General features: G+C 31.4%; 1 protein-coding gene and 1 pseudogene across 1 annotated transcript; both read right to left on the reverse strand.

The window, feature by feature from the left end:
* Positions 1-873: 873 nt before the first annotated feature.
* On the reverse strand, positions 874-9,093 carry LOC129321787 (protein DETOXIFICATION 29-like; annotated as a pseudogene).
* Positions 9,094-17,117: 8,024 nt separating this feature from the next.
* Positions 17,118-23,962, reverse strand: LOC129321786 (protein DETOXIFICATION 29-like). The gene is given in 11 exon segments (XM_054967678.1): positions 17,118-17,335; positions 17,492-17,547; positions 17,550-17,577; positions 18,094-18,158; positions 18,161-18,371; positions 18,374-18,452; positions 18,665-18,721; positions 20,912-20,998; positions 22,920-22,959; positions 22,962-23,463; positions 23,555-23,962. Coding segments are annotated over 11 exon segments (1,527 nt in total). The 5' UTR covers positions 23,888-23,962; the 3' UTR covers positions 17,118-17,266.
* Positions 23,963-24,816: the final 854 nt, after the last annotated feature.

Below are 24,816 nucleotides of genomic sequence, written 5' to 3' on the forward strand. Positions count from 1 at the left end.
TGGAATGGTTCACTAGAAATAAGGAAGAGAGAGTACTTGTTTTGTCCTTGTTATGAGGAAGAAAACTATGGATTTGAATTTTATGACTGTATTTAATATAGATAATGAGTACCTGTATGTATCATTTAAATTGTTAAAATTTATATTAATGATTATGAATTCATATTTCACTTGAGATTAATAAATGAGTGAATTATTTGAACCATTGATCTATATCTCAATAATTCAGATGATATAGGCACTCAATACCTGTACTAAATACAGTCACAAAATCCAAATCTAAAAATCATTAGCACTCGATTCACCTTTTTATTTATTATTTCTCACTCTATCCCATTTCATAAGAAATTTTTAAGTTGATTTGATATCTCAAAATGTAAGAAATTTTGGAGAAAAAATAAAATTTTAGTAACAATGGCTATTCTAATATTTTCCCTCATTATTTCACTTCTTAAATAAATTTTCTTCCCCCCTCTCTTATTAATGAAGGGTATCTTTGAGAGTTTATAGAGAAGTTAAGATTGTAAACTATATTTTTAAAATTATTTATTTCTAAGTCCAATATAGTTTTCAAATTATTTATTTTTTATTCAATTATTTTTAAAATATGAAATCACAATACAATTATTAGGCATGTAATCTCTTAAAAAATTATCAAATTTTTATTTTTATATGAACGTTTTTCAAATAAATTAAAGTTGCACCCTGTGAGCTTAGACCTTGGCTCCGCCACTAATAGTGTGCGCGCGCGTAATTCCATATAAGAATCTATCAAACAAATTCATCGGACAATTATCAAATCTAAAATTAGTTGGCAATATAATAGTTTTGGGCCAAAAATATATAGTTGACGGTCAGGGGCAAAAACCAAAGCCTTCTCTTTTCATATTGAATCCCATGCACTCATTTCTTTTCAAATCATCACGATATTTCAGATTCGCGACAAGACCGAAACAAATAGTTAGTAGTAACATGAAACCTTAACCTGAGCCGTAACTTGGCAATAGGAAACCACAGTTTAAGATTTGAGGATGCTACATTTTAGCAAATAAAATTACAGAAATTAAAGAACAAATGAATAACAGAAGAAATAATGAAACTGAAGAGCCTTGCCAGAGGTAGTGCGTGTCTTCATGTTCCATCTGTGGTTTCGTCCTTGTTCACCTTGAAATCTTTGTGCCCGCCCCATCTCTTTATTCTATCATTTGCAAGGGAAGCCTGAATTTCATTCAAATTTAGCCCTCATATATGTGTATATATACATGTGCTCATTATGATTCTAAAAACCATGTTTCTCAGTGTTCATGAAGTTTAAAATATCTCACCTCTCTGTTCCAGTTGCTTCGATAAACAATCAAGAAAAGCACACAAGTCTGCAGTATAGTCCGGGACAACATTCCATACCAGATTTCCCTGAGGATCAGATTTCCCAAAAGCAACCATTTATCCCTATTGAAGATCAAACAAGATCGACATCGATAATATAAATTAAATGATGCTACGTACTATTGTATTGGCTTACCCGTACACCCAAGTCAACCTTGTAACCCAGTACGAGACCCACAGGAATACCAAAGAGGTAGTAACATGAAACGTTAACATAAGCAACACAAGTCTGCCATCCTGCTCCAATGGCCACTCCTGCAGAAAACAAAGAAATTAAGCGTCCGCCAACACATACACAACAAATTACCAATCTGAATCTTACAAGAAGATTGAGGAGAAGACTCGTGGTTGATATTTATCACCTGAAAGTACTGGCTGAACGTTGTTGACGACGATGCAGAAGGCCAGCAATGGCGTGAGTTGTTTCACCAGATCTTGAACTCGTGTGTCGTTTGAGAATAATGAGGGATAATGGTCTCGAGAGATGATCAGAACGAGGGCTAGTAAGAGGCCGATCAAAGTGGAAGTGATTACAGCAACCACCAATGAGAATTTCGCCGTTCGAGGATGAACTGCTCCGAGTTCATTCGACACTCTCACACTGCCCATATAGTTTTCAACAAAATTATCATAATAAATAAACCCACAGCAGAGACTCTCCAAAATAAGTAATGAAATCAGATAATCTGACGGAAATGGGGGGAGAGAGATGAACCTTATCGCCACGTTCATCCCGAAAGATACCATGATGGTCCAGCCCAATATGTTCATGCTGCCAAACTCAAAATATATAAAAGCAAACATGAATAATAAATACTAGTTATGAAGAAAAATACAATGACGTATATAATCCTACTCATCGTTGTCAAAATGAAACAGCGATTGCGAGTGAGATTTGTTTGCAATTTTTTAAGATGAATTTTTAATTTGTAAAAGATTTGGACTAGAGTCTAGAACTTAATTAGTGGGATTTAATAGCGTCATTTTGATTGAGGATCCTCAAGTACGTATAGCGCACTAATGAGTTAATATATATTAATAAACAAACGTCTACGAGTGCATGATTGATGATTTGACAACATATGCATCATTGTAGTGAGAGAGATAAATATATGAAGTGGGTGATATGCAGTTCAAGACTTAATTAATCATATAAAACAAAGAATATTTAATTCTCATGCACTACTCACCATATGGATAAGCCATCCACGGATACTTATGCATTTTTGAGATATCCAGCAAACAGTATCAGAGCCATGAAATACCATACTTCCAAGCTGCACGTACGTGAACTCAACATAATCAGATCATCAACCAACACCTTCACAAAAAGATACATTGTGTGTGTGTGTGTTATAGCAGCTTTATGCATGCATGTCACGTGGTTATAATTGTTGGTAGCAGCGTGTACAAATTCTCATTTATGTACTCTACAATAGTTTGTAGATTTACTAGTATTCAATTTCTAGATTGTCCTTTAAACTAATTGATTCTAGGGGTGCACAAAAAACTAGATGGCATTGGACTTTGACCTAACTTCAAATTTGATTTCTTTTATAAAAAAGACTAAGTTAGGTAACTCGTAGTTCAGTCTTGTCCAATGATAACCCAAAATTTAATAGAATCGAACATAATCTATAAGACTGAGAGACTGATCCTATTAGTTCAATATTCACTCATCCTTTTTTCTTTTTTCTTTTATGAGAAGCAATAATCCATTTTAATCTAATAAACTCAATAATTAAGATAATAGAAACACTTATAATCATAATAAATCTATAATAATTTCCAACAAAAAGAAAAAAAATATTTCAGTTATAATCTAAATAATTTAAATTTATAATTTCAACAAAAGCAACACTCAACAAATTTTAACAACACTACATTACAATAATAATTTAGAAACAAACTCAATAAATCTTCATGCAATTATTTCCTTAATATCAATTACACTTGAAGCAATTATCAAAAATAAATTAATTATAATTATATTAAATAAATTAATTGGATTGGATTGAACTAAGTGGTCCAGATGTCCAGTCTCCTTTTCAATCCAATCCAAAAAAATAATCTAATTTTTTTAATTTTTTTAATCTTAAAGAATCAATGTTTATACAGGCCAAACGAGATTAAACTACCTTGAGTCAAATTGAATTAGATAAAATTGGAGGATTTTTGCATAGTTTTAATTGATCCTACCAGAGGGTGTACGGCCTTCTTTTCGGACGACAAGATGGCCAACAACTTTCACATTTTTGGCGAGCCTTGGCCTGTGGCATCCAATTTCAAAAAGCAGAAAAGTACAAGAGTCATTATTAAATCGTGGCGGACAGTGGGACACATAGTCTGACTTTGTGCAGAGACGGAAATAATATTAGTAATTATAGATCATTCAGATTTAATATAATTTTATTTTTATATTCTTAATAAATTATTATTTTAATAGTTATACAATATAAGATAAAGATAATTTTATTATACTAAAAAATTTTATATAAAAAATTCAAGTATTAAATTACCTGACGCACACACTAAATGCAACTGCCAAATTTTTAAAATTAATTATTCATTATTATATAAAATAATGATAGTTACATTCTAAAATATTAAATTAATAATAATTAAATTCTTGATAATTTTTTTAAAAGATAAATGAGCAAATTATGTGACAAAATATACTCCACGCATGCACACACTAAATGTGATCTGGCTTTTACTATAAATAAAAATTAACTTTTACTTTATTTAACTAAAAAATGGTAAAAAAGAATAAGATTTTTTTTATCATTTTCTCTAAGTTTTAAATCATTATCTATAACTTTTGGCTTATTTATTTATATATATTTTTTGTAGTTTTTGAGGTCCTGTCATTTTCTAATTAACTTAAGATTAAAGTTAATTTTTATTAATAATAGAATTAAAATGTATTATTTTTAAAAGTTGAGAGAATAATTTACATAACAAACGAGTTCAAGAACTGACCTAAAATTTAAAAAATAACTTACACATTTCCTCTTTTTTAAAAGGAGTTGCAAATGTCAATCCTAGTCCAAAAAATTATAATAAACAGTAATTTCAAATGCAATCCAAGAGTTATATTTAAAACATAAATATCTTATTTATAATTAAAAGTATTAAATAAAGTTTGATGAGATCTAACTATATTATCATTCTCCTGCTGGTCCAAAAAACCATTATCATTCTCCCTATTAAAAAACAAAAAAGTTAAAAAAAATATGATAAAGAAAATAAGAATCAAGTTCTTCACCAGAACATGACGGCTAGAGCTGGGCAAACGAGCTCAACCCAATGGGCTAGCTCGTTAGCCCGCCATTTTTTACAGTTTGGGTTGTCAAAATGAGCCCATTTTTTAAAACTGGTTGGGTTAGCCCAAACCATAAAATTAGGCGGGCTAAATGGGCTATCCCACCAACCCGCGGTCTAGCCTGCCAATTTTTTTTACTCAATTACTACAGTGCCAGTAGCCCAGTACACACGCACACCGCAGACCGCACACGGCCAGTTCATACACAGTCCACTCCACAGAGGTCCATCCACTATCAAGACTCAAGAGTTGCGACTTGCGAGGTCCAGTCCAGAATCCAGATCCAATCGTCCAGAGTCCAGTATTATGAGGCTGTGATGTGTGAAGTGCGAGGTTGCGAGGTCCAGATGTTTAGTACTTGGTACTCCAGTGACCACTAACCAGTGTTGCCTCTGTCTAGGTCTAGCCAGCACTGCTACAAACTCACAAAACGCAAAATCCGAACCCCTTCAAGCTCGATGGATGAGAAGGAAATTTGAAAGTCTAAAACAAACCCGATAGAACCCTTCCCTAGGCTAGGACGCTCACACAAAGTCGCAGATGCAGTCGGCAGTTGTGGCTTCTTTTGAAATATGAAGTCTGAACTCATTCTTTTGATTCCCTACTCAAGGCTCAAGCTCAACTCTTTGATTCGGTCTCTTTTCTCATTCTCTAGTCTGTTCGAGCTCAACGCCTCAAGAAGATCGCAAATCCTTCTTCTGAACTCATTCTCTCGATCATTAAGACGGTAATCACTCTTCTTACTCTTTGGTCTGTGCTCAGCTCCCCATTGCTCTTCTTCTAACTTCACATCTCAGCTCAAGTGCTCAGCTCGCCGTCGCTCTTTAAGTCTTCACCTTTACCCCTGCTCAGCTTGCCGTCTCTCCTAAGTGGTGCTTCTTCCTTAACTCAGTGTCTCAGTCTCTGGTTCTCAGCTTCTCGTTGACTCTGTCTCTGCTCAACTTCTTCCTTTTCTTGCACTCAGGTATTGTCTATAACTCTACTTTGGCAGTTCTACTTATTTTTGTACCTTGGTTGGATTGAACCGTAACACTTAGAGCATAGATGGTGGTTTTTGATTTTTGATTTATATTTATTAGATAAATGTCTGCTGCCTGTCGACGGATTGATTCTGATGAGTTAGACTTAGAAGGGTCTGAAAATGATGATGAGTTAGAGCTAGAAAATACAAGTATTGCTAATGTTATTGCTTCCAATATTGATGATCGAGAAAGAGATGAATACGGTGGTACTGATGAGAAAAATAAGAAAAAAAGAAAGATAAAAAGAGAGAGATCTGTTGTTTGGAAGTCTTTTACTAAAGTGCATGTTAATGGGATACCAAAAGCAAAATGTAATGGCTGTGGAATGTTATACAAGATAGGTAGTAAATCACATAGGACTTCTACTCTCCGCCGTCATGCTCAAACTTATCAACCCCTTACAAAATATCATGATGTTAGTGTAATGATGTTAAATCAAGAAGGAATGCTTGTTTTTAGGAAAATTGATCTTAGAGTTTTAAGAGAAATGCTGTCTATGGCTATTGTTGAGCATGATCTTCCTTATTGTTATGTTGAATACAAATGGATAAGGAAAATATACTAATATCTAAATCCTGATGCCACCCTTTTTTTAGAAAAATTGCAGTGTCAGATGTTAGAAAATTATATGTTACTCAAAAATTTTTTTTGAAGCAAATGATGCTAAAGAGTCTTGGTAGAATACGCTTAATATCTGATTGCTAAAGAGTCTTGGTAGAATATGCTTAATATCTGATTGTTGGACTGCAATAACTTCACAAGGATATATATGCTTAACTGCTCATTTTGTTGATGACAAGTGGAGACTTAATAGCAAAATACTCTCTTTCTGTAAGATGGAGCCACCATACTCTGGGGTGGAATTGGCAAGAAAGGTGCATGAATGCTTGATAGAGTTGGGAATTGATAAAAAAGTGTTTTCTATTACATTAGATAATACTTCAACAAATGACAATATGCAAGAAATATTGAGGGAGAGATTGAGTTGGCAAAATAGGTTGGTATGCAATGGAAAATTTTTTCATGTAAGATGTTGTGCCCATATTTTAAATTTAATAGTTCAAGAGGGTTTGAAGGTGGCAAGTTCTGCATTGCAGAAAATCAGGGAGAGTATTAAATATGTTAAACAATCAGAGATGAGGATGATTACTTTTAAGAGATGTATTGAGCAAGTTGGGGGTGTTGACACATCAATAAGCTTAAGAACAGATTGTCCTACTAGATGAAATTCAACATATGCAATGCTTAAAAGTGCAATTAAATATCGTCGTGCTTTTAATAGCTTTTCCATAACTGACAAAAATTATAAGTTCAACCCTTCGATTGAAGAATGGAGGAGAGCAGAGGAGATATGTACTTGTTGGAGCCTTTTGATGTGATTACCAATTTGATTTCAGGGACATCTTATCCAACCTCAAACATTTATTTCATGCAAATAGCAAGAATTGAAATCTTGTTGAATGAACACATGATGAGTGATGACTCTGTACTTCAAGAAATGGCAAGCAAAATGAAAGATAAATTTCACAAGTATTGGAGCAATTATAGCATGATTCTTGCACTTGGGATTGTTCTTGACCCACGAATGAAGTTTGAGGTGATTGAACATTATTATCCTTTGATTGATCCTTTACATGGCCATGCAAAGATTGAAACTATCAAGTGCAAGTTGATTTACATATTTGATCAATATAAAGAAATGAGTGGTACATCATCATCTCCAACTACTCAATCATCTTTAGGGCCAGGGACATCATCAAATCATTAATCATCTGTGGGTTCACATAACATAGTGGAGAAAAGGAGGGATGAGAAAAAGGCATTATCTTAAGCTTATGGTGTAAGTCTTTAAATTTTATAAATTTATTCTTGAAACTTTATTTTAATTGGCAATTTATTTCAATCTTATGTTGAACAATTTATTAGCAATTTTAATTTTATCTTAAGCTTATGTTGATCAATTTTATATGTTTATTCTTGACATTTCATTTGAATTTGATATAGGATTTTCTTAGAATGAAGATCTGTGATGCTTCTTCCATTACAAAGTTTGAGTTAGATTATTATTTGGAAGAAGCAACTCTTGATCTTAATGTATTCATAAAAATGAATGTCTTGGCCTTCAGTATTGGCTCATGCATTCTTATAAAGTACCGGTCTTCCCTTCTTCCAGAGAATGTTCAAGCTCTTATTTACACAAGAAATTGGTTGCTTGGATGGAATTATGATGGTAAATTATTCCAAAATGATATATTTTATTAATGTCAACTTCTATTAACATACTCAATTTGTAAATTGTAATATATGTTGATTTATGTTTGTGGTAGGTGAAGGTTTTGATGACGAGGATGATGATGACAATGATGGTGAAGCTGAGTTAATTATGTCAGATGAAGATAATCATGCAACAGAACAAGCTTCCAATGTCATCAATTTACCATGAGTTTCCTTGAGTATTGGGTGTATTTATGTTCATTTGAAGCTTGAAAGTTGAAAGTTGGACTTGAAATCTTAGATTATTAATTGTTGTTTGATTTCAGTGGATTTTGGAGTTTGGACTCAAGTAATGTTAATTATTGAACAATTTAAATTAGGATGACTATATTTAAAATCTTATATGCTTATTAATTGTATTGTAAAAAAATTTAAGTTGTTAAAAAAATAATTTTCATGTGTTTAAATGGGCTAGCCCGCAGGTTGGCTAGCCCATTATGAAACGGGTTGGGCTAGGTTTTTCAGCCCGTTTTAATTGGCGGGCTAGCCCAACCCAGCTCGTAAAAACGCCAGCCTGATGGCTGGCCCGCAGCCCGTTCGCCCAATACTAATGATGGCTGAAGCTAGAGAGAGGTGAACAAATCCCTAAAGATTCTGAAATGCCATCCATGAGAACCTGTTCCATGCTCCACCACATCATCCGCTTGCTGTATACGCAAACTGAGCTACCACTATGAACCACCATGACCCATTCAGAACCGTCGCCGCCCCCACCAACCCCCATCGCAGCTTTATCACCAGCAACCAACTCAACATCATGTGCACCATAAGAGCTGTCGTCGATATCCCCGCGATCACCATGACCTTGCTCTGGGCCTGCAAGAACTTGGTAATCGGAAAGTTCAATGCATAAGCGAAAAGCTGTGGAATCATCTAGACGGCAAATTGCCCCGCCGCTTCAGATATCTCCGTGGTTTGCCCTATCAGCTTCATAGTCGGCTCCGCGAAGATGTAAAGAAGGCTCAGAATCATCGCCGTGAAGAGCAATATCACCCACAATCTCTACATGTAGACCCCTAACATGTCCACGTGTCCCGCTCCGTACGCTTGCCCACATAGCGTCTCCAACGCGCTTCCCATCCCGAGCTCTAATTCAATTTCCAGTCAATTTGCTTTGATGATCAATCCAGAATAGAAAAACTATACGAAAAGAACAACACAACAAGATTGGGAAGGAACATATATAGTTTTAGTTTCACCATCACATTGTAAGAGAAGCTTGAGATGACAGAGTTTTCTACCAAAACGGCTGCAAGGTCGATGGTGCCGACATGATCGACGAAGACCTAGGTGATGGCTCCGAGAGAGTATTTGGAGATGGAGGAGAAAATTGAGAGGCCGGCTAGGTACCAGAGCTTCTTCAACTCCGTCAAGAACTGTCCGGAAAAGTCTTTTGGGGTGGAAAGAGGACGGATGTCGTCGGTACTGGCGCAAAAAACAGTGGTGAGAGTTGGGGTAGGATGAGAGTAAGGTTGGATTGATGGGGTTCATCTGTGATCGTGATCGTGAGAAGTGGTTGTGTGGAGTTTACCGTCGTCCATGAAGTTGGCCGGAGGGGGGAGGATGAGAGGGACAGTTAGCAAATGACGATCAGGTGCTGCATGTATTGGGGGTGTGTGTGTGTGTTTTTTTTTTTATTTTTGAACAACAGATCCTTTCTGGTCATGATTGTCAACTGCTGCCTTCTTTGTCCGAGTTGGACAAATGGAAATTTGGTAAATACTTCATCCATTTTTATATATAAAAAAATTATTACTTGATATTTTGTTTTTATTCATAAGTAAAATCATGTATCTTAATTAGTACTCTCTCAGTTTAAAAATATGAAACATTTTTGAAAATTTCAATGTTTAAAAATGTAAGGTATTTTTAGTCTTTCAAAATGTAATCATATTTTTTAAAAGTATCCCTATTAATAATAATTTTATATTTATTATAAATATTTAATAGGAATAAATGTAAAAATATAAGATTAATTAAAAAGTAGGTAATTACTTTATTGGGGTTGAGATTCGATTAAAAATACATTATATTTTTTAATGGAGACAGTATTTATTAAATTACTTGTCATTAATTCATAATTTTTATTGAGAGAATGACTGTTACGTATCAAAATATTAAATTGATACTGGTTAAATCTTCAATAAAAATTTTTAAAAAATAAGTTAAAAACATCAATTCAAAATATTATAAATCTAAGAGTTTTAATTATAAATAAGTACTTAAATATTAAATATAATTTTAAAATTATAACAAAAAATTTTGTTTGTAACTGTTTCAATTAATATTTATAATTCATTATGTAAAAATTTTTATTGAGGATCTAACTATCATTAATACATGCCTTTAGGATCTAACTATTATTCTTTCATTTTTATTCACAAGAAATAACTATTCTGACTAAATACAAATATATTTTAGTCAAGTTTTTTTTATCTCTAGACACAATTATTATCATTAATTAATTTTTATGAACTATGTGATGTGATTATTTTATATATATAAATGAAACGAATAAGTTTTAAAAATACTATCCCATCTTTCATATTTACTTACAAGACAAACAAAAAATCTTGCTCATAATTTTATTACAAATTTTTTATTTTGGCTATGTAACATCCTAATTTTTAGATAAAAAAAATTTTATGAAATTTAAGTTTTTTTTAAATGATGATAATAATAGAAATTTATATTATTTGAGGCTATTTGAAAAAAATAATATGGTTAGGCATATAATTATGAATTAAAAACTTAAGTTTAAAATTATATAAAAAAATATTTTATTAAGATATAATTTTAAGATTTAAAAAAATTATTATTAATGTGTGTGTGTGAGTTAAAAAAAAAGAAAAGAAAGTAAAAAAAAAAGGGAGGGGGTTTAGTCCCACATCGATTAGATGTGGGAATGAAAGGCACCTCCTCATGTATAAAAAGAGGAGGTGCATTGTGGAGGAAGTATGAGGAAATTTTTATTGCAGTTTGTGAAAATTGCAACTAAGGGCTCAAGATACAATTTGTGAAAATTGTAAGTAATGGCCCAAAGGTTTGAATAATTAAATTCAAACCTATAATTTTTTTAATATAATTTTGGGAGCACAATTCTATTTTTATATTATTTTTTTCTCTTCCTCTCACGTTGCTCGGCATTTTCTCGCAAGGGGGGATTATTTTCTTTTTCTTCAGGTATCTTCTAACTTTCCTATTTAGATTAGCATTAAAAATTTATTTAATTATAAAATTAATTTTATAGCTATTTTCTAAATAATATTAGCTTTCTAGTGATATGATTATTTTGTAGAATAGAGTAAATATTCTGATTAAGATTTTTCTATAGGATAGTTAATCTGATGATATGATGGATTAAAAATATAGGTTAAAACTTTTAGGGATATAAAAATAAATATTATAGAATATTTTCTTGAGGTTGAAACTCATGTTTAAGAATTTTTGAGTTAAAATCTAGATCTATATGGTTGAATTTATGTGAAATCTGAGATGTAGGGATAAACCTATGATTATTAAATATTTATTTAAGTATGAATAGGTATTTTTGAGGTTATAGAAAGGTGATTTGAGGCTTCAGAATAATTTTAAAATTTTTAATTTATTTTTGGACAAATTTTTAGAATATAGAAAGATGAAATTATGATACGAGAAGTGATTTGAGGAGAAAAAAATAGTTTATTAGGGTATGAGAATTTTAGAAAAGAATTTGGGAAGTTAAATGAGGCATAAATCTTAAATTAGTGTTAATATGGATTATAGATCTAAGACTTTCTAACTCTTTAAATTAGAGTCATTTATTTTAATATAAAATTAATATATAGTATTGTGAAATAATTATGTAGATTATATTGACAAAGATAGTGGTGAAAAGGAGTTGTGAAGGGAAACTTGTTATTCAAGACACAAGGTAACCATTATTAATGTGTTGTGATGGGTGTGTTTGTAAATGGTTATGTGTTGTTTTATTGTTTGAAAAAAATTATGAATTAATGAAAATAAATACTGTATATATATACTTGTTTGAAATTATTGCCAAGTGGGTCAAAAATTTATTTTTGTTTATCATGATGAGATATTTGTTCGGATATATTCCTGTTTGGATATTTGAATGATGCTTGACTTGTTAGGGTATTTTAATATATGGTGTTAATGGAAATTTCTGTTTGGTTAATTATTACCACGTGGTAAGCCCTCATTGGACCTAATGAATGGCGTGTCACTTGGTTTAACTCACCTTTGGCTGGGTGATTTGGCGTTCAAGCATGGCGAAAGGAGGATACAAGGTGCAGTCATGCAAATTAAATACTTGTTCGATTTGTTTGAAAGTATTGTTCGGTTAAATATTTTGTGTGCCCACTTAGTAATTGCATGATTAGTTACATCCGCATGCATCATTACATATTAATTTTTGGTTACTGAGACTTTTAAGTCTCATTCCCCGTGGTTAATATTTTTACAGGAGCGAGTCCGGCCGAGAAAGCACCAGAGGTGTAACTATGGTGTATGAGACACCATCTTTTACGTTACCTCTTATTTTAGATTATACAATGTATCTTGTGCTAACTTAGGACATATCTTCTTTGTGAAGCATGTAAACTCTAATCCTTTTTATTAAAAGTATTTATATGACCAAGAGGATTATGTCTGTCCCTCTTGATTTATGATCTGATTTGAATATCATGACATGAGGATTATGTCTGTCTCTCATGATTTTAATTGCCTTTTTAGATATTTTAAGACTTGTGTTATGTCTTGGATGTATCATGGTAAGAAAATTTTTTACCATGATAATGGTTTTAATAATTTGCGAAAAATCAGTTTGTAAATTTGAGGGTGTTATAGGCTACATTAATATTAATGAGAGAAACTAAATTATTGAAATAGATATTTTTTATAAGAACAAATCTAGAAATTTGTTAAAATTTTAGACAATGTTACTTTTTTCGAACCTATTTATACCCTGTCTAGTTCAAAAATATAAGCAATCTAATACAAGTAAAAAAATTTCCATTTTACCCTTGTATATATTAACCTAAATCTTTGTGTAAATTTATCTCTCGTTCATTGTGAAATATATTGGTAATTGAGATTAAGAACAAAAGGGAAAGGAAATGTATATTTTTATGAAAATGAAGATTTTATTAGTATGTAAATTTTTCTTAAAAACTGCTTATATTTTAAATTGGAGGGAGTAAATCACTTTCAACATATTTAACTAAAATTAAGAAAAATATTAAAACTCATAAGAAAAACATAATTATTAGTCCCTATAATTTTATTAAATTTTGCTTTTAGTCATTGTAGTTTTATTTTAGTATTTTCTTAAAAACACTAAAATTATAGGGACTGTATTAATAAATGTTACCCAATCTTGTTGAACCTATAGGGAATGAAAAAATTAAAAAAATTATAAAGATTAAAAGCAAAATTTAATAAAATTATAAGACTTATAATTGCATTTTCCCAACTCATTACTAGCTCCGTTCAATCCTATTTATAAAGTGGTGAGAGAAAAAAATTGTTTTATTTATAAGTTATGCTTTTTTTTACAAGTTTACCCTTTTACCATTATTAAATATTGATGAAAAAATGTTATGAATATATATAAATATATATACATAATTTATAAATTGTTGCTTCAAGGAACACTAGCGAACTACTGCTAATCTAAGACTAGGCCTAAGACGTAACATCTCAAAATCTTGACATAGAACTAGTTAAAGTAATTGAGAATAAATAGTAAATTGATGATTAATTATGGTGTAGGAAATGATAATCGGATGATCAATAGGTTTGTTGGAACCTTTGATAGACTTGGATTTGAACAAGGAGGGCATTGGGCCACCTTAGGAAATGTGGACCAGATGCAAGTTGGACTCTCTTTATCATCCGTGGGAACACAGGGCAAATCAGGTATATCTTATTCATTGGACCAACAAGGCCAAGGTAAATAAAAATACTGAAAACACGATCATTAATCTTTATAATTTTATTTTTAATTTTTATAATATTTTGTGTGTTTTCAATCATGTTTTCAGTTTTATAAAGATAAAAATACTGAAAATATAGGGATCTGACTAACAAACATTACCCAATCTTGCTAAAATATATAAGTTAAAAGCATGATAAAAATTATAAAAATTAAAAATAAAATTTAATAAAATTATAAAGAACAATAGTTATATTTATATATATTCGCGCGTGCATAACTCATATATGTGTGTGTGTTTAATTGAATGAGTTGATTGATTCTCACGTTACTACTCTTTTTTTTTTTTTTAATTTTATCTCTATAAAATATGATGTAGTTGAAGTTTCAGCTTTCAAGCAAAGCTGGGAATTCAAATTCGCCAGCTTATTAGATTGGATTCAATTCGAGATGAACTAAATTTGGTCGTAATACTCTTGATCTTGTTTGGACCCACATGAATATTTAAATTATTAATTATTTTCTTTTTTAAAAATTCAATTTTATTTAAATTAATTATTTTTATTATTACAAAAATATAACACATGCTCCCTCTATTTAAAAATATAAAGTATTTTAACCAAACTTTACTTTTCAATAAAGTAGTTATTTATCTTTCAATTAATCTTATCTTTTTATATTATTTTTATTAAACACCCTAAAAAAATAAAGTAGTCTATTTAATAGGGGCATTCTTTTAAAAAAAAGTAATAATTATACTTTAAAAGATTCAAAATGTTTTATATTTTTGAACATTTAACTCCTCAAAAAATGCCTTACATTTTTTAAACAGATGGATTATTTTTTAGAATAAGTACTTAACAAATTTAGAAGACTCATATTTTAAAAAAATTGTGAGTTTTGAAATTTAAAAATTAAAATTAAAATATATTTTAAATATTATTTTAAGATATTTTATAGATTAAAAATAATAAAACTATAACAATATTAACATTTTTAAATTTTCTCAAAAATATCTAAAATAATATACTCAAATATATAAATTTTAGTATAAAATGAATTTAAATTTAAAGGATTAATTAATAGCATATATATATATTTTTTAAAAATTAAGATGTTTAAAAAAATTAAGATGTTACTTGAGTATTTGAGTCAAACTTGATCCAGCTTGAGCTTGACCACTCCAAATAAGCTTAACCATACAAAATATGTTATTTTATTTAAATATAATTTTAATTTTTTAGACTTACTCGAGTTGGCCCCTAACAATGCTTCAAGTACTCTCCATTCGCATGTATGCGTACAGAAAACAGAGTAAACTAGATGCTCCTCTTTGTCCCAGAAAAAAAAATAAACAAATAAAACTAGATGCTCCTAGCGCGCATGCACGCATGTGCATATTTTTAATTGATTAGGGTCATTGTCCCACAAGTCACACTCGGAATGACTTAATTAATTCTCTTTTACATTACAATTTCTTAAGCTCTATAGATATATGATGTCGTTGAAGTTTCATTTCAAGTTCAACGGCCAATCCGCCTCTTTGGCCCGAGAGAGAGAGAGAGAGAGAGAGAGAGAGAGAGAGAGAGAGAGGAGAGAGAGAAGAGAGAGAGAGAGAGAGAGAGAGAGGAGAGAGAGAGAGAGAGAGAGAGAGATCACCAAGCCGCCATCTTATATCCGGATCTAAATTCCGATGAATATCTCAAGTATCCGTGCTCAATGAGTGTCCCTACGGTAGCTACGAGATTTATCAACGGGGCAGAACTATCTAATACTCCTTTATTTTTATTATAAAATATTTTTATCTATTTCATCAAAATAAAAAAATATAGTTATTATGTTATAAATTTGTTTTAAAATAAAATAAACTTTAATTTTATACTTGTTTAAATAAAAAAATTTTAATTTGCATTACATCTTTTTTCATAATTAATGTATTTAAATATGAAAATATATTTAAAAAAATATAATTAATATCTATCAAGTATTTTTATCCATTTCATCAAAATAAAAAAAAATAGAGTTATTATGTTATAAATTTTGTTTAAAATAAAATAAACTTAATTTTATACTTGTTTAAATAAAAAAAAAATTTAAATTTGCATTAACATCTTCTTCATAATATGTATTTAAATATGAACAATATTTAAAAAAATATAATTTAATGTCTATCAAGTATTTTATATTAAGGACTGAAGTATCCTTCTAGAAGGCGTCATATAATAGAAACTGGAGGAAGTAGATTATAGAAAATAGAGGAAGATTTTATATAGAAGAATAGACAAAAAGATTGGACACAGAAATTTTGGCTGCACTGTGAGAGAAGTTGCATTTGGAGGAACGAAAAAATATTGGCAAAACATCCTCATATAATAGCCTTTAACTCACAATTTCATTAATCTCCGGTCAAGTGTAAATTCTAAAGCATGATAAATTTTTCAAGGGTTGCAAGGTGATGGCCACTGAGTACACTCATCATGAATCCCAATCTCATTCCAAGGCTGTAAGTAAAGACGTCTTCATGCATTAACATCACAAGCGGATTCATTCTAAAGCTTCTTTTTCTTTCTTTCTTTGCGAGTTTTTTTTAATTAATTTAATAAATAATCCCAATCTAGATGCGTATGAATAGTAAATTTATAATAGTCATGAACTCTATTTTATTATAATATATGGATTAGCATAAATATTTGAAACCATATTTGTAAATTTTTTGGACCAAACAAAAAAAAAATCCAACATTCAATTATAAACACAAAAAAGGGGGGAAGTTCCAAAAGTTCTACAGAAATGATACCAACTTATAAAAATGTGATCTAAACAAGTCACAGAAGACTTTATTATTATTATTACGAGTTATTTGAATCCTATCCCTTACATTGGTCCCACTTTAATTTGTAGCCATTGGATTAATCTGAATGGTCACTGATTCACTCTATTATATTTCTTCTCTCATGCCAAAAGATGTAAGTATAATCCGTATTTTTCATCTGATCTCAATGATAAATCTGAACCACTAAATCTATCTAAATACTAGAAATGAGAAACAGAATTATCTTGTGGATAAAAAAAAATTGATGAGCAAAATCTACTTTTCTTGAAAAGCAGCGAATCCCATAAGTCCCAGAGGACCCTGAAATTAATCCTGAATATTTTTCTCCCTCAAATAAAACAATTAGAAAAAAAATTATAAAATCCACGCCAAGCATGAATTTTTTGCACCTTAAATTAGTTTCTTCTTCTTTCTTTCATGGCCCCAGATCTCTTCTGGTCCTCCCCTCATAGGCCCCCCAGCGGGAATCGAGAGAGTCTCGGTCTTATATTTCACATATCACTTATTTTTGAATGAGTATCCCCACCCCACTTCTTTATCCTATCTTCTGCAAGTGAGGCCTGCAATTTCATGCACAAAAAATAGTCATAATAATTTTTCACCATATATAACCCAGAACGAACACTCACCTCTCTCTCTCTCTCTCTCTTCACTATATATAAAATAAATTTTTCGTTTGATTTTCATCACCTGCCCATAAAAGAAGCTAAAGTTACCTCTTTATTCCAGTTGGTTTTATAAACCATCATGGAGAGAACGATTGTCTGTAAGAAGTGCCTGTCAACATTCCCGACCAGATTCCCTGAAATTCCGAAAGGAATTTTTTTATAAAAAAAACATCTCTTTATATTTGTAAACTTGTCGCGAAGAGATCATTAGGTCAGAGAATATCAGGCAATTCAACCTCCAAAAAAACACATCTGCTCGATTTGTGTAAATAAATTAATATACCAATATATAGTAGGAGAGTGCATGCATGGGTCAGCTCTAGCCTCTAAAAAAGTGTTTTTCACATATTATATATTATATGATTACTTTTTATTTTCGCTTCGGAATTTCACGTTTTAAACTCAAACTAATCCGATTAGCAGTTTTGCAAGTATTTCTTTGGGAAACATATATACCTCCCACTGAAAATTTAATCATTATTGCATATCTGGTTGTTTCAAACTGGAGATCTTTAATTAAATTGAATCATTAACACCTAGTCAATTGATCAAGCCACTCTGATGGCATCTATATGATTACTGGTCATTAATTCAACTCATCCATCTGTATGAGAAAAACAAAAATATGCATGGTTCACGTAGTCACGTACCTTGACTCCAAATTTGAGCTTGTAACCCAAAACAAGACCCAGTGGGACACCGAAAAGGTAGTAAAAGCGACGTTTACGTAAGCAACGGCAGTTTGCCATCCTGCTCCAATGGCTACTCCAGAGAGAACAGGCTGCACATTGTTGATGATGATGCAGAAAGCCAACATGGGTGTCAGCTCCCCCACCAGCTCCTGCACTTGCGTGTCGCCTGAGAACAATGCTGGGTACTGTTTCCTGAAGATGATCAGGACAAGCGACATGACCAGACCCATTATAAAAACGATGTTATTATGGCCACAACCAGCGAAAACTTTGCTGTTCTTGGATGTCCCGCTCCGAGTTCATTGGATACTCTCACACTGCACTACCATCCACAGTTCATATTATATATATATATATATATATATTTACATAGATTTGACTCGGTCAAGCTTCATTGATGTTCTGTTTAATTACTCAACCATGCATGTGCATGCAATATTTTTCAGAAAGCTGAGGGTTACGTTTATTATCGAGTTCTGTAATTAATTCGTGTGTGTGTGTGTGTGTGTAGGTGAACTGAATATCGCACCTTACGGCCGCGTTCATTCCGAAGGAGACCATCACAGTCCAGCCCAGTATGTTCGCACTGCAGAAATCCAATATCATGTCAGAAAAATGAAGCCCATGCTGGTATGGTTGAAGAAATTAATGTGAACGGTTTTAGCATATTTCATATTTATGATGATAACTGATAAGAATCACCGAGTCTGTGTCAAGTTAATAGAGGCACGTGTATGATACTATATATAATATATACTCTCTCTTGTCTTTATTGAAAGATAGTTTAATCATTTCATGTATTTTAATTTTTAAGAAAAATTAATTTTTTTTCTTAAAATCATAAAAAAATAATATATATATTTTTATTTTTATCTTTAGTTTTAAATAATGATACAACTACATTAAATACTTTCATCTTAATCGAGAAAGGATAAATTAAAAAAAAGTAATTTGATTATTATAAAGTGTTCTATATTTTAGATTGAAAATTATTTTTAAGATGTGCCTTGTAAATATGAGGGAGTTATCATAATAGATGGAACTGATTCATTAAATATTTTCTCTCCCCTATTAATTTTTAATTTAGAGTGTGTTTGTAACACGGGATCTACCGTGCAAGAAGGTCCAAGATTAAGAGAAAAGTAAAATGCTTATCCTATCTGATGTTCAAAGAATCTAGCTAGCTACTCGACGATATTATAATAGAGGATGATCTTCAAGATTTCAATCATGACCCGCTTGCAAGAGATTAGAAAATGAGGCGTTATTAGTGGTGAAGATGAGGATTTTTTGTTTGGCATCGAAAGAGAAGTCATATTTTGGTTCTTTCAAACATATCACATTGCTCCAGCGTCGACAATGACATGTGTGCGCGCATTAAAGAACCTAAAAGGATTACATAATTATGTATCTGGACCTTTATATAATAAAGTGTGATTTAGCATTGAATGAATGATTCTGATCCATATTATATTGGGTATATAAAATTATCGAGCTGCGTGAATCTGTACAGAGCCCAGAACTCAAGTTTTGATGATCAATTTATTCGTGCATGCCATCCAGGCATACAGGGCTAGGAGATATATAAGAAACTACCTAGAAATTAATTAATTAATTAGCCTCACTATCAATCCTCACTATTGTAAGTTACTATTTCATTATCTCCTAATTAAATCTAGGGGACTAAAAAAGAGTAGGGCCCTAGAATAACGCCATCCATATAGCAGGTCAATCAATTATCGTGGTGAAGTATTCAACTTAGACACGAGACCCTAGTTTGCCTTCCAACACTTCAAAACAGTACTGAAGACATGTTGGGGTAGCCAAATAGGCAAATGCTTTTAACTATTTTAAGATCCGTTATGAGAACGAAGAGAACTAATTAATTAATATAGTGAAATATCGATATCTTGCAAAACTAGATAAGCATTACTGGTTCATAATACAATCCATCATTCATGCATATCATGACTCTTCTTTATCCGTATAATATATACATCATCCTCATCTCAACTTATAAATAATATTTTGATTTGACTGATTTCATATATTTAGCTTACATTATTAGGCTCTATTTTTTTTTTTATTAAGATAGCACATACGCTCATATAAATTAAGCTTGAAAAAGGAACCGTTGATAATACTTACAAAAATAATAATGTAATTTGAAATACAATTTATAAGACAGCATTTTAATTTTTTAACAAAATATAATTATAACATATATTATGATTTATGAAAGCAGAATTTCTTACACTGTTTTTTTTTTTTTAAAAAAAGTGAAGAGAAGGGTCAAGTCTTACGCTGTTATTAATCTATTTTAATGATGATAAAATGTTGGATTCTGATCTGTATATCTGTACCCTTTTCTCTGTGGTGGTTCAAGTTTCAAAACAACCATGTCTCCCAGCGGTTTCGCTACCAAATAAAATAATAACAAGAATAACAATAATAAATATTGTATTCTTTGGTTTTATTAAAAATCACTTCTAATTACTTTATCAAAACCCATGAGAGAGATTTAAATCATTGATATTATCTAATCTAATTTTTTTTATTTGTCCTTATTAAATGTATATATCATCCTTAAAAATACTTTTTTTATTACATGCAATATCTTATCTATGAAATGATAAAATTAGAAGAAAGTAGTGAATAGTCCATTTGAATGCAAAATGATGACTTATAAATAGAATTATTAATTTTTTTTAATATGTAACTTGTATATAAAAGTGAGGAATTATATTATGGATTAGAATAGAGAGTCAACACTTACCAAATAGACAAAGCATCCACTGAAACTTCAGCGTTCTTGAGATATCCAGCGAAAAGGATCAGAGCCATAAAATACCATACCTCCAAGCTGCACCAACAAATTTCAAATGTAAGAATAATCCACCAAACAAACCACAATAACTTTCGTTGACAAGAGCCAGAATATATTATATTTCACTACCAACTAATTAACAAAATGAAATAAAAACACTAGCTAGAGATTTTGGATCTCTAATTTCAGACACATCAATTATTATTATTGTTATTATTTCAAGACGGCATTCACGTGGTCATGGATCGCGTGTGATTAGAGGAAAGTACTACAGTATTAATTGGTTCAGCCTTTACCTGTAGTCATTTTCCATGAGCACCAAGCTGTCCAGATTCAATATAATTTTTTTATATTTTTAATCAATTATAATTTTAATAAACAAAGAATTTACAATAAAGACATTATAAATATTAGTCTAATTGATAAGAATTTGAATATAATTGATAAGGTATGAGATTAAATCTTACTATAAAGATTTCATTGGTAGTTGATTTATAAGTATACTCGAACCCTAATTTGGGATCTAATTCATATAAATTTTTTTATTAAAAAATAAGTTAAATATAATTTTATAACTTTCATTCGGTCAAAAACTTTTTTTTATAAAAAAAATTACAGATTAAAAAATTTAAATTTTAACATAATAATGAGCACCGCACCGGGTGCTCATCCCGATCCACGGGATCTTATCCACCCCGTGTCTCTCTAAAAAATCAGAATGTCAACTTAAAAATTAAAATAGTCACTCGAGATCAGTGTGATCTCACTTACATATTTTTTTTTTTTTGGGTTCAAAGTAATCTCCCCTGGATGCTTCTTTTTTATTACTTCCTCCATTTAAATTATAGAATACTTTTAGATAAAATTTTATATATCAATAAATCTCATTAAATACATTTAACAATCTTATCTTTTTAATAAAAATAAAAATTTTTAAAAATATCCATCATTTAATACATTAAAAAGAAAAGAGATAAAAATTAATTGTAAAAAGAAAAAGAGTAATATTATAATTGATACATTTAATGAAACCTTAATCTACTTAAAGTGTTTTATATTTTATAATAGAGAAACTCCTTTAAAAGTATTCTATAATTTAAGACGGAGGAAGTATCTTCTATTGCTAATCAACGTACCCCTATGCATAAAATATGAGTAATTTTCAAAGTAGTTTAGGGGTGCATGTAACATATGTAGCTGTTTTTATATATTGTAATTAATGTTTTCGGTATATTAATTGTTGATTAAAAACTTGGAAAAATCTAAGACCCAACGTTTATGCATGGATGAATAAAGTAGGGAGGATTACATTCAAAAACTTCTCCAAAAATTATTCACAAATAAATACCAATACAAAATTTTTTATTGTTAAAGTAATAATAGAAAATCATTTTTTTCTTGAATGTTAACTTGTTCGTCTTTGTTAGGCAATAAATTTCTTAGGAAGTCCTTAAATACCATTTTTCCAATAAACAATTAAAAAAAGAATTACATTTAAATCCCATGTAAGAAATTGTCTTAGAAATTGACAATAGTTGTTAATTGCCTTAATTCAATTGTTAATAAATCTTATAGTAATTAATTTTATTATGTGAGATTTTAATATAATTCTTTCTTAAAAAAATATCTATTATCACTGTCATAACATAAAAATTTGAACTTGTATGAATTGAATAATTTAAGCATAAAATATTTGGACAATTGAACCATTAAAAATAAAATGAAAAACTTCAAAATAAAAAAATATGACACATAACAGCAAGGTGGTTGTTTGTCCGCCGAGACAATTGGAGAAAAAGTCGTTTTTATATTGCTCCACGCACAAAGCGTATTTTTGACCACCACATAAAATAATTTAAAAATGCTCAGTATTCTTCTTCCCGAGATCCGGCAAACGGGGGCTTGTCGGAGCTTAAATGGAAATGATGAAACAGATGAAGTGAACGATGATACGTACCAGAGCATGACGGCGGAGGCCATGGAGAGGCGAACGAAACCCACAGATTCTTAAAGGCTTGGAAGGAGAAGCCACTCCAAGCTCGCTCACAGGTTCCGCTGAAGATGTAGACCAGTTGACCCACCACGATGAGCCACCACGACGAGTTCAGGACGACCGCCGCTCCGACCATGCCCCACTTCAATTTCAGCATCAGCAACCAGCTCATCACGGTGTGCACCACCATCAGCGCCGCCGCCGATATCCACGCCATCACCATGATCTTGCTCTGCGCCTGCAAGAACTTCTGGATCGGAAAGTTCATCGCGTATGCGAACAGCTGCGGGATCATCCACAACGCGAACACCCCCGCCGCCTCCGATATCGCCGCCGTCTGGCCTATCGCTCTAAGGATTTGCCTCGCAAAGATGTACAATAGACACAGAAAAAGAGCCGTCGTGTTCAGAATCACCCATGACCTTTGCATGTAAATCCCTAACATATCAAGCTGCCCGGCCCCGTACGCCTGCCCGCACAGCGTCTCCAGCGCGCTTCCCATCCCAAGCTGTTCGTATTCAAATTCAAATAAAAAAAAAAAATCGCTTTACTCTCTGATCACTTTAATGTTAAACAGAATAGTTTCTTCTAGATCTTACCATGACGCCGAAGCAGAAGCCAGCAATGACGGAGTTCTCCACGGAGACGGCGGCGAGTTCGAGAGTACCGACATGACCGGCAAGGAGCTGGGTGACGGCGCCGAGGGAGTACTGGGAAATGGAGGTGAATATGGCAGGGCCGGCGAGGTACCAGAGTTTCTTGGACTCGATGGAGAATTGAGTGAAGAAGCCTTTGGGAGTGTCGATGTGAGGGATGTCAGAAGATTCAGCGCTGAAAATTGCAGTTGCGGCGGAGGTGGGATGACGATGTCCATTCGGTGAGGGTGTGGCGGCGGCGAGGAGTGGCCGCCTGTTATTTTCACAATCCTCCATTGCTCTTCCAGATATATTTATCAAAAATATTCACAATTCTATTCCATAGCCATCCGATTGTGTCCATATTTATAAACACTATTACTTACTACAATAATAATTACCATTTAAATCTATTCAAAATATAGGATATATTTTGATAAAATTTTCAAAACATCAATTGCCAATATATCAATTAAATAATTAAAATTATAACTTTCCAAGCATGAAATGCAGAAAAAGACAAGGCAACACCCAGCTCTTAAAATATGCTCTTTGATAACCGTAGTCATGTTCCCATCCAAATCTTATAGATATATAATAAATCTATAGATTTATTAAAAAAACAATTGTTGGATGGTATAAATATTTTTAAATTTCCATTTTCGTTTATAGTTTTTATAGATATATAATAAATCTATAGATTTATCATTTCTATTTCATTGAATTCCGAGCTTTTGTTTCATTTTTCTTTCAATTCCTTTTCTTTTCACCCCTTTAAAAGAAGAAGAAGAAGCAAATATCTTGCTTTTGCAAAGAGATCGCTCTCGGTTCAAATAAAAAAGAGAAAGAAGTCTTGATTGAAAAAACGGAGAGACTGGTGACAGACTCCCTCCATTTTTATTTGATAGAAAAACTGTCATTTATGTTTATTTTTTTTATAAGTAAAATCACATATATCAATAAATATTTATTATGAATTTTCTAAATTACTTTTTATAATTTACATTAATGAAAAATAATTAATGCATGTTTATCTTGATTAACACAGTGTATTCTAGTTTAATTTTTTATTTTCAAACATAATTATTATAAATAATTAATTTTTTAAATAGTGTGCTATAATTTTTTTAGAAAAAAATTAATCTTTTAGTCCTCCAACTTTTAATTCACTTGTGACTCAATCCCTCAACTATGACTCGCTGTGACTCAGTCCCTCAATTATGACT

Source organism: Prosopis cineraria, unplaced genomic scaffold (assembly GCF_029017545.1).
Source record: "Prosopis cineraria cultivar Desert tree isolate PC_DT_omini unplaced genomic scaffold, ASM2901754v1 PC10, whole genome shotgun sequence".
Taxonomy (NCBI): domain Eukaryota; kingdom Viridiplantae; phylum Streptophyta; class Magnoliopsida; order Fabales; family Fabaceae; genus Prosopis; species Prosopis cineraria.